Below are 10,631 nucleotides of genomic sequence, written 5' to 3'. Positions count from 1 at the left end.
TGTTTATGTATTTAAGGAGTGAGTTTGTGTTTGTCATTTGTCGGTTATTGTCACGTTTTATGTTCAGAGAGCATGTTAGTCTTCTCTTGAGAGCTCTGCTGGATGTGAGCGTAAATTTTGTTATTCTGCATGACAAGTTGGCTACTTGAGTTAAGTGCTGTTTTGTTTTTGCCGATGGACATTCCATTAAACTACAACCTCCTGCATCATACACCTCCTGTTTTTTTCGTTCGACTGAACTACACGGTGACACTCCTGCGCTGAACCTCTTTCTCCAGCAGGAACAGTTCACTTGGATTGGAGCAGCTGGCCGGGGCAGCTAGCGAGAGATGGTGTCATGCAAAGTAGCTATCTGAAATGTTTTCGTGGGAAACGTGAGCAGTCGTGCTACCTTTCTTAAAAAATAAAGAAAAGAAAAGCTTAGTAATAATACTTAAATGGCTCTGGGCGCACCTATACAAACAATTAAGATTTTGCCAACTTAAGGACTGCTGGCTGTGTATGGATTTCAAAATAAAATCTGTATGATGGAACGTGTAGTGCAGATGGGCCAAGTAACAGTTATAGCATACTGTTGTTTGTAGTGGGCATTTGTTTGCGTATTATTTATGGGGGTCGTTTGAGCTACATGGTTGTGTGTAATACATATTTCTAATGAGGAATATTGACATATTTATTTCATGCGTTTTATCTGTGTAAAAGTATGTCCGAATGCTACACATGATGTGGCGTACAAAAACGTCACAATGGTGTATAGTCATACTTAGTGAAACATTACAGAGCTACTTCACATTTCTTCTGAACAGGCAGGTGAATAGTAACTTGAAGACTATTGTAAGCTTTCTCAGGAGATTTCCTCAGGCTCTTCAGACAATGTTGTGCTTTTTTGGTGAGTAATTCTTATTTACACATTAATGTTTCCCCTATTTGTTGTAATCTTACACAAAACATAATTTTATGCTTAATTTAATCCACACTTTTGTTATGTGTTACCGTAAATATCATGGCTGTACAACTAAGAAAATGTCCGTCAGATTCAAAATTTGAATACGTTTAAAGCAAGTTTTGATAATAAATCAATCATTAAAGCTTAATAATAATAAAAATAATTTAATGGCTCTGGTCGGTACCTATACAGACAAGAAAGATGTTGCCAATGTAAAGGACTGCTGGGCTTGTATGGATTTCAAAATCAAATATGTCCTACATGACTGAACGTGTAGTGCAGATGGGCAAAGTAACATCGCATAGCGTACGTGTTGTAGTTTGCATAATGGGCATTGTTTGCGTATTATTTATTGGAGTCATCTGAGCTACATGCTTGTGTGTAATTACACATTTCTAATGAAGAATATTGACACGTTTATTTTACGGACATACGTTCTGTATAAAAAGTATGTTTGAATGCTACACATTATGACGTACAAAAACGTCATAATGGTGTATATTCATAATTGAATGAAACATCACACAGCTACATTACATTTCTTCTGAACAGGCAGGTGAATAGTAACTTGAAGACTTGTATTACAAGCTTTCTCAGAAGACTTTCACAGGCTCTTCAGACAATTTTGTGCTTTTTGGTGAGTAATTCTTATTTACACATTGATGTTTCCCCTACTTATTGTAATTTTACACGTACAACATAATTTAATTCAAAATTTAATCCACACTTTTGTTATGCAGTTACTGTCAATATCATTGCATTAAATACATTTAAAGCAAGTTTTGATGCATGTTTTTTTGTGTGTTTTGTTATAACTGACCACACATCAATAAAAAGAGACTTAAGACTCAGTCCACAAATGGCCTGTAAATCAAACCTCAACAGCATTGCAGCTACTAAAGTTACAAGTTTTCTCTCTCAATTGCTTCACAGCCAATCATTGTGTGCCGAAACCAAACTCTTCCAGTCAGGTCACAGGACTGGTTAGAGAAATGGACAACGCAGAAATGGTAAGAGCCTAATAATATCAACTTAAATGTCAATGTTTAAACAGCAAACATGGTCAAATAAATCTCTGAGTGACTGTGTCTCTAATGTAGGAAGTTGACCATGATGGGACAACTATCCAAGAGGTGGAAACTGATTGGAAAAATCAGGATGATCTTTCACTCCATTCCTTTGATGAGGCAGATTTTCTGGTCAGTAGTTTATGCATAGCGATAGGTGAAAGGGATGACACAGAATTGGTAAGATCCTTATTTTACATAAACCTGAATGGTTAATCATCAAACATGGTCAAATACCTCTGAGTGACTGTGTCTCTAATGTAGGAAGTGGAACGTGGTGGGAACCCTATCCGTCAGACCGTAATTTACGATGACCTCTCTCTACGTTCAGTCAGCGAGAGAGATTTTCTGGTCAGTTTGTGCATCAAAAGCATCAAGGTACATTACATTTTGAAGATAGATTGTGTGAACAATGTTTCCATCTGACTCACAGTCTGATGAGGACCGTGACCGCCAGCAGAATCCACTTCCGGATAAACGTCTGGTATGTGTGTGACAAAAGGTCAATGAACTGGCTTTTTCTGCTTGTGCTGAATCAGCTTTTCCCACATTTAGTCATTTAGCAGACGCTCTTATCCAGAGCGACTTACAGTAAGTACAGGGACATTCCCCCGAGCCAAGTAGGGTGAAGTGCGTTGCCAAAGGACACAATTTCATTGGGCACGGCTGGTAATCAAACCTCCTGAGTAATAGCCCAATTCCCTAACTGCTCAGCCATCTGACCCACGTGACCTTCCTCCCCATATGGATCTTCATATTTTAACATTTTTCCTCTCCCCTGTTCCTGCACATTGTACTTTACTTTTGGTCTCCCTAGATTCACGTTATGGATTACGAAGCCCAGGGCCTTCTTCCTTCTTCTGTGAGAGCCGAGACCGAACCTTGCGTCTCTAATGATGTGCACCCCCCCATGCTACACGATCAGAAGAGGCGCGACAGGCAGTCCCGTGACACAAGAATCATGAAAAGGTTCCAAAAATCCTTGGTTGCCCTGGAACAGGACCTCATGAAAACAAAGGAGCAGATCCTGGACACCAACGAGTACTTTAAAGAGATGTCTCGTGTGAAGAGCCAGGGACAAGGCCTGATGGGTACGTCTCTGAAAAGACTTGTTTATAAAGTCAGAGGGAGAAGGCTCCAGAGGATTCAGGCGCAGAAGTATATGCGGGTCAGCAAAGATTTTGATGCGCTGATCCAAGTGGTGATGGAGGACTGCAAAGATGAACTCAATCTGACGGGCCTAGAAAACTGGCAGAGAGAGGTTAAGAAGCTGCGCCTGGCCTGCAGGGCCTGTACTGAGAGTATCCCACCACCTGAGGTGTGTCGTTCCCCACCACAGGTCCAACCCTCTCTGGAAGAGAAGTCCTCCATCCAGCGCGTTGTAAGTAATTAGTACAGACCTACTGTACGTATTCATTTATTCAGCTTTTGTTTGATTCAAGGTATGGCATGGCACTGTTTGTTGATTGTCATCCTACAGAGCCATGGAAATATCCAAGGTCCCACAGGCCAAAAGGTTATGTTTTCTCTTGTGACTCTGTCTCCCCAGGATCTATCTGAGACAGAGATCACTGAGACAGAGATCACTCCTGTGGTCCCCCGCATTGAGGATGCCAAGGAATCCCCCCCTCTGACTCCTCCTACTCCTGAGGCCCTCCTCCCCAAACGGCAGCTTCCCCGGGCATTGACTCCCCTCAACCATGTCACCGTTGGAGTTGTGACTCCTACGTGGCCTAAGACTCTGCCTGCTGTGGGGTATTTACCCCCCCATCGTCTGGCACCAATCACCCACTTGAGCGGTGATGTAAAGAAGCTGCTTCAAGGAGGACTGGAAGGGCTCCAACAGGTGAGTCATCATCATCATAGGCAAATATATGATGATATTCACTGTTAAATACATTTAAGTTAATTAAATACATTGCGGACTAATGAGGCTGGAAAAGAACCGTGATTTCATTGGTTCAATTTTTTCTTAGCTCAGTGATTCATCCATATAAGCTTGTGTTCTGCTTTCAGGGTGTGATGGAGGAGAAGACTGGCAAAAGGGAGAAAACGGCCAAAACCAAGCAGCATGTCAAACCACTGCTTGTGTTGGAAGCCAGTGACAAACAGCCAGAGGAATACTCTGAAACCAATGTGAAGGAGGAGAAAAAGAAAAAGAAGAATGTGGGAAAGAGGTGAGGGCAGATAGCAGAAAGGCTAAATGGAGGGGGTAGTAGAATGTGGGTGAAGACAGTAAGACCCTCAGTGTTAGGATGACAGAATGCGTATTGGTTATTTTATGTTTTTTCTTATGATTGACAGGTTTCTGCAGTGGCTGTCACGCAAACTCATATGCGGCTGTTGTTCAGATGTTTAACAAACATCATACATGCTCATGCTCTTTCTCTCTCTGTCTGTCACTACACATAGATCATGTAAACATACACACATATGATATCACACTCCACCCTTACACATGACATCACACACACACATTCTCTCTCGCTCTCGCTCTCTCTCTCCCTCTCTCTCGCTCTCTCTCTGTCTGTCTGTCGTCTGTCTCTCTCTGTCTGTCTGTCTATCTCTCTGTCTCTCTCTCTGTCTCGCGCTCCCTCTCTCTCGCGCTCTCTCTCGCGCTCTCTCTCTCGCGCTCTCTCTCTGTCTCGCTCTCTGTCTCGCTCTCTCTCTCTCTGTCTGTCTGTTGTCTGTCTCTCTCTCTCTGTCTGTCTCTCTCTCTGTCTGTCTCTCTCTCTGTCTGTCTCTCTCTCTGTCTCGCGCTCCCTCTCTCTCTCTCTCTGTCTTGCGCTCCCTCTCTCTCTCTCTCTCTGTCTCTCTCTCTCTCTCTCCAGTCTACACACACACAGATCATGTAGACATACACACTTATGACATCATCAGTTACACACCAGACTTTGTTTCCATATCACAGATGCTTGACAAAATGTTGTTCTCAATAAAGTTAACATTTTGTGTTTCATTTGGTATTTTTGATGGTTAATACTTGATTAATACTGCACTGCTTCAAGTGGGCTTGCTGTAGTAGAGATGGACTAGTGTTTTCTTCTGGGAGTCTGATAAAGGAAAGAATAAAAATGAATGGTCAAACAGAAAAACGCCTACAAATATTGTTTCAATGTAAACTTGACAAAATGTGTAGTCTAAACTGGACTTTGGGCCGTAGTGGACTTGATGGACAATCTCATAGCCATCACATAGACATTACAGAACCTTAGCAGCGAAAGTTGGATCCCTCGGCATCAAAACACTTCCTGATGTCACAGTTTGGCTCTCACAACGTATGCTGCATCTAGCCAACCAACGTGACCGTGACACTTCTCCAATATTATTCAGAAGACTGGTTGTGGAAGTGCTATACACCTGTAAAACAATGACATTTCTTTACAAAGAGGAGCACCCGTTTGAGAAAAGGATGTCAGAGGGAGAAAAAATAAGGAAGAAGTATCCTGACATGGTGCCAGTAAGTTGTCAATGCACAAATTGGCACTGGCAAACATTGCTAGCTACTAAGCTAATTCGTTAGCTATCTGCTACTTTATTTTGTTATGTTTGCCATATGATAACGTTAACTACCATGTTTTATTGATATTGTGAAACTAAAAGTATCGCTAGCTTAAAAGATCGTCTAGTTTCAAACAGATATGTTGACAGAGGTCTTGGGGGGTGTTCCATCAACGTCGCTAACGCAAGTCGCGCTAACACGAATAAGTCTCACTTGGGTAAACGTCAACTTAGACTTAAGCCTGAAGCCGTTCCACTAACAGGCAACGCTAATTCAAGCTAGACCTCAATAAGCTTAAACTCTGCAGCCCAGATCAGGCAATCGTCAAAAACAGGAGTTATGTCGCAAAAAGCAAAGCGTAAAGGTGTTGTTTCAGCAGCGTAAATAGATTTTTTGAGTTTTTTTTTAGTTCTCCCCAAAAAGGGCAATGTTGCCGCAATTAACATGGCAAGGGAGACAACTTGTCAAACCATTATGACCGTTAAAATGCTTATATTGTAGACCTACCAAATCTACTTATCATATATATATATATATATATGTATGTATATGAAGTAGATTTGGTATATATATATATATATATATATATATATATATATATATATATATATATATATATATGCATTTAGGCCTACTGATAATTAGCGTAATTTGATGAGCTGTCTACAACCATTCTGACAGGCTAGCCTATGGCCGATATTCTCAACAGGAGATTGAGAATAATAGCCCAAAAAAGAACGTGGGAGCAATTGAAAATTGTAGGATGAAATTCAAAACACTGAAGAAAGCCATGCACTTGAATTGGGCTAATAATGTTTTTGTCTTCACATCTTGAACAAAATAAATAAATTACTTCAAAATAACTTTGCCACACGCTATTAACTGATAGGCTAAATGCTGAGCTTTGAGATAAAAGGGAAAGATAACCATGACTGAAATAGGGATTTACTGAAATGACTAGTATTGCACAGATCCAGCACTGACTTTTTAGATCAGAAGGTGACCCAAACTGCACACTTTGTTTGGCAGAACAGTCATTTAAAATTGCTCAGCATGACTAGCATTATTATATCACGAGTATTTTCAATTAACATAGTCTGCCTCCACAGATCCAGAGGGGGCTTGGACAGTGATAAACTCACTTTGGGAAAGCATGCCCTACTGGGTTTATTAGGGGAGACTGTTGGGCTCAGCATCTAATTGTCTTCTTTGGAAAGGGCAACATGTGGGACACTGTCATGTAGGGGCAGCATAAAGGGCACTTCATAACAGCACCCTTTTCCATTGGAAGTAAGGGCATGGGAACAGTCCAATTTAGGCCATTATAAGGGCACCATATAGGGTACTGCATCACATTTTCTATACTATAAAGGAACTCATTAAGACATGTTTTTACATTTATAGAGGGCACACTGTCATTTATTGTGTGGGGCATCCTGGGCACTCAAGCATATTTCACAATGTGAATGGCAGACAGTAGGGCACTTGGTCTCCTTTTTGCCACTCTAAGGCATTGTAGAAACACTTTCAACCATGGGGGCACCAGGCAGTCACCCCCTGAGTCTTCCAATGGGCCTGGAAACACCCATGGGGACAGTATATTGCACCTATAATATTGGGGAAGCCAGAGGAGAGGTAATATAGAGGCTTGTCAACATATAGGCTACTTTAAACAATGAAAATACTTTATACAATTGAACAAAAAGTCTCCTTGATTCTTTGTGTTTCACGATAACCTGAAAAACTGATGATAATATTCAGGTACTGCTTGGAGCAAAGTATACCCTTGATATTTCCTGGCATAGTTCAAGAACGTCCCACATGCAAAGACATAGACAGGTGCAGACAGACTGAACAGTGTCAAGGCTTGGCTACAGTGGGTTTGCTTCATGTGTGTGATTCCAGCAGACTACATAGTCTAGGCCTACCTACATAAACTGCAGTCTACTACCCTCCTTTCTACTATTATAGTCTACTCTCCTTTCTATTACTTTCTACAAAGGATGGTAAGCTGCTCTTATGTGTTCATTGCCATCCTTAAGAGTTGCTAAAGTGTTATTTTATATATATATATCTATATATCTATATATATATATCTATATATATATGTATATATATATATATATATATATATATATATATATATATATATATATATATATATATATATATATATATGTTTTATTTAATTTAAGAATGACAATTAAATATATCTAGATAAACTATGCTGGGCCTGCTGAAGCTATACTTCTTCCACAGATACTGGTCAGGGAAGCATTACTTCTGTCTCTGAAGACCCTTGGGGCTGGTGGGATAAACGCTCTTTGTCTACTCTGAGCACCTTCATCCACCACAGGCTTGTCAAAGAACGGATACGCCATAATTGATTGTAACTTGTCTTGAGACTCTGCTTAGTTTCTAAGGCCTTATTTTATGTCAATTAACCAATGGCTTTTGAAAACAGATAAAGTGACATTATTTATTAACTTGTTAATTTAAATTAATATATTTTTTGGAGATGAAGTAGGCCTAAACACGTGAATCATTCATGTCTGCACTTCAAAAAGTCTGAATTTACGTACCCGAACACGGACTAAAGTGCTTTGAGCGCAGGAATTTACTCAATAGAACTGTCTTTTGAGATTCTGTTTCCGTCTGTTTGAAATTATTTGCAACACATTTTAGTTTAGCTTGACTTTTAGCCTGACACGGATCAGGCTAGTCCCGATCCTTGGTTACGTAGCTCGAACTAGAATAATCCACCTTAATGGAACGGAACTCTCGCTAAAGTAAGTGAGACTTTCCCTTAATCGACGTTGATGGAACACTCCCCTGGTCTTCCACCAGAAGAGTTGTATTGTCAAGATACGTAGCATGCAGTAGCTATGCAAACAAATGTTAATAAATACATAAATTTGTCATAATACAGTATTTGTTATAATAAATACATTTGTTTGGTATTATAGTCAGTTATAATGGGGTGGTCACTTTTGACCCGGAACACAAAAGTAGTGAACAAGAAACTAACACAACAGGAGGGTTAAGTGGCTTTGGGGGAAAAAAACGCCAAATCAGCAAATACAAGACTGACGCACACGGAATCATTACAAATGGCAAGACAATTATCCCTAGTCAACAATGGTCCACTAGACTATCATTAATCATTCTGGGGGGGAAATAACTATAGTTAAATATATTTAAGGAATGCTATGGCGCTTAAAAGGTGTCAGGAAAGAATACGTTTTCCGCTGTATATCAGAGTAGAATAACCTGTGATCACGAAGGTTATTAGTTGATTCATATACAATATAGGAAGACATTCGAGAAAATGTCATGGACTTTACTCAATTTTAGACACCTGTGGGTGGGTCTTAAATGAACCTTTGGGGTGAATTTGAAGGAGAGCAGTTTACTAAGAGCTGGTGTACTTAGTCACGGCCTTGTCTTAGCGGAGCCAAAGGGGTGGCCGGGGTGACCAGTCCTCTGATTTCGGACTGGTCACCCCAGGTGCCACCCCAAAATGTAATTCGCTGGCAATTGGATGCTGATTGACATTTAATTTATCTTGTTAAAGTGAGGCTTAATCTGGGAAACAAACTTTTGTGTATGCTTACATGAGTGGCCAACAAACACAGGCTAAACTTGGCATGTGACTGTCTGACTAGTATGCTGCTCTGAGGTCTTGGGGTGGTGCAAGGACTGGGGAAGCCTGGCTGCAAGCCTTACTTCTCCCGCCCACAAAAAATGTGTCCAGGAAGTTGGGTCTAGAGGGTCTCGTATTGGGGACAACTAGGCCTACAGAAAACCCAGAATCGGGACGGACCAATGAAATTGCCAGGGCGGGCTTTATACGATGATGGACAGATGATCAACAGTAACGTAATCAACAACGTCAAGAAAGAGCCTTGGGTTGAATTCGTTTTCAACAAACATCATAATACGTTGCTCTGATTGGTTGTAGGTCTATCCAATTGAGCGTTGTTTTACGAGTTCGGTTGAAACACGCTCCGTACTCAAAGCCCAACGGAGAGTTTTCAGACTCATATTCTGACTAGAATTATGAGTATGACAACGTCAGGCTAAGACGGCTTATTTCCACCTGATCCTGTTTGCTCAGCTTTTTTAAGAAGTCTGCTATCTCACTCTTTCTTTTAATGTTTGAAGTGAACACTAAGAAAAATAACATGTAGGCGTATACACATTCAATAACCCACATTTGAGTCCAATCTCAATCTTGAACATATTCCCATTATTATTTTCAATCAACTAGATCACGGTTAGCCCTATTCTGCAAATGACTCAATAGCAAACAGGGTAGCTATCTGACTGCAGCGTTAATCTTTTGTAACGTTAATAAAATGATAAGGCATCTCATCAAGGAATCTTAGCAGTTTAAAGTACAAAAATAGTGAAGCGACCCACACCGAAAGACGTGTGTTATGTTTGGCTGTTGGTTGTTTACCAGTATTCTTCACAGGGTCCGACATGCCAATCAACCTGCTGTCTGCTAATCACGGGAATGCCCAAAATGTTCGGATGCAGGTGTTGGATCACCCGATGCATGACTCTCTGGATTGGTACCCCTTCGCGGGAGCGCGCGCGATTCAAAGAGTGAAGGATTTTGTCTTGATATCGCATCCAAAAGAAGGGGAGACATAAGTCTCACATTATACCGTCAGTGGTGTTAAATTCAAGAGAAGGATGTCTGTTATCTGTGTAAATATTAGATGCTATTTTCAACACAAAATCCTTAAAATTCGTCATTCAAACGGTATACGCGAACCAACATTCTTGCTCCACGACATCGCATTCTGAGGAAATATACCCCCCCAGTATGATCATGATTATTAGCAGGTTCAAAGTATTTCACATGGCATGGCTCTTCATACTAATGTATAGGTTCAAAGGCATGCGATTTTAATGCAGTTAGCCTGTGCGTAGGGTGGCATGGCAGGTTTTCCATGGGATGTAAGTGCAATGCACCCCCTGTTAACCCTGACTAGGACAGTGTGACATGCTTGAAACTTACTGTGCTTACTCATACTAGTGCCGTCAGTGTACAGTAAGAATCATTTGATGCTGGGATATACAGAACTGCCTTGACATAAAGAAATAC

At 40.7% G+C, this 10,631-nt stretch overlaps 1 protein-coding gene across 1 annotated transcript; it reads left to right on the top strand.

Moving 5' to 3' along the window:
• Window positions 1-777: 777 nt before the first annotated feature.
• On the top strand, window positions 778-4,726 carry LOC146267812 (uncharacterized). The gene is made up of 10 exons (XM_084709970.1): window positions 778-889; window positions 1,499-1,583; window positions 1,880-1,956; window positions 2,047-2,145; window positions 2,278-2,364; window positions 2,447-2,497; window positions 2,831-3,394; window positions 3,563-3,859; window positions 4,030-4,190; window positions 4,318-4,726. Exons 3-10 carry the CDS (start codon window positions 1,939-1,941, stop codon window positions 4,370-4,372), a joined length of 1,332 nt encoding a protein of 443 aa, XP_084566096.1. The 5' UTR covers window positions 778-889; window positions 1,499-1,583; window positions 1,880-1,938; the 3' UTR covers window positions 4,373-4,726.
• Window positions 4,727-10,631: the final 5,905 nt, after the last annotated feature.

The sequence above is a fragment of the Hypomesus nipponensis genome, chromosome 11 (genome assembly GCF_054491055.1).
Source record: "Hypomesus nipponensis isolate SF chromosome 11, ASM5449105v1, whole genome shotgun sequence".
Taxonomy (NCBI): domain Eukaryota; kingdom Metazoa; phylum Chordata; class Actinopteri; order Osmeriformes; family Osmeridae; genus Hypomesus; species Hypomesus nipponensis.
The sequence above is the reverse complement of the archived record's forward strand: the minus strand, read 5'-3'. Positions and strand labels throughout refer to the sequence as shown.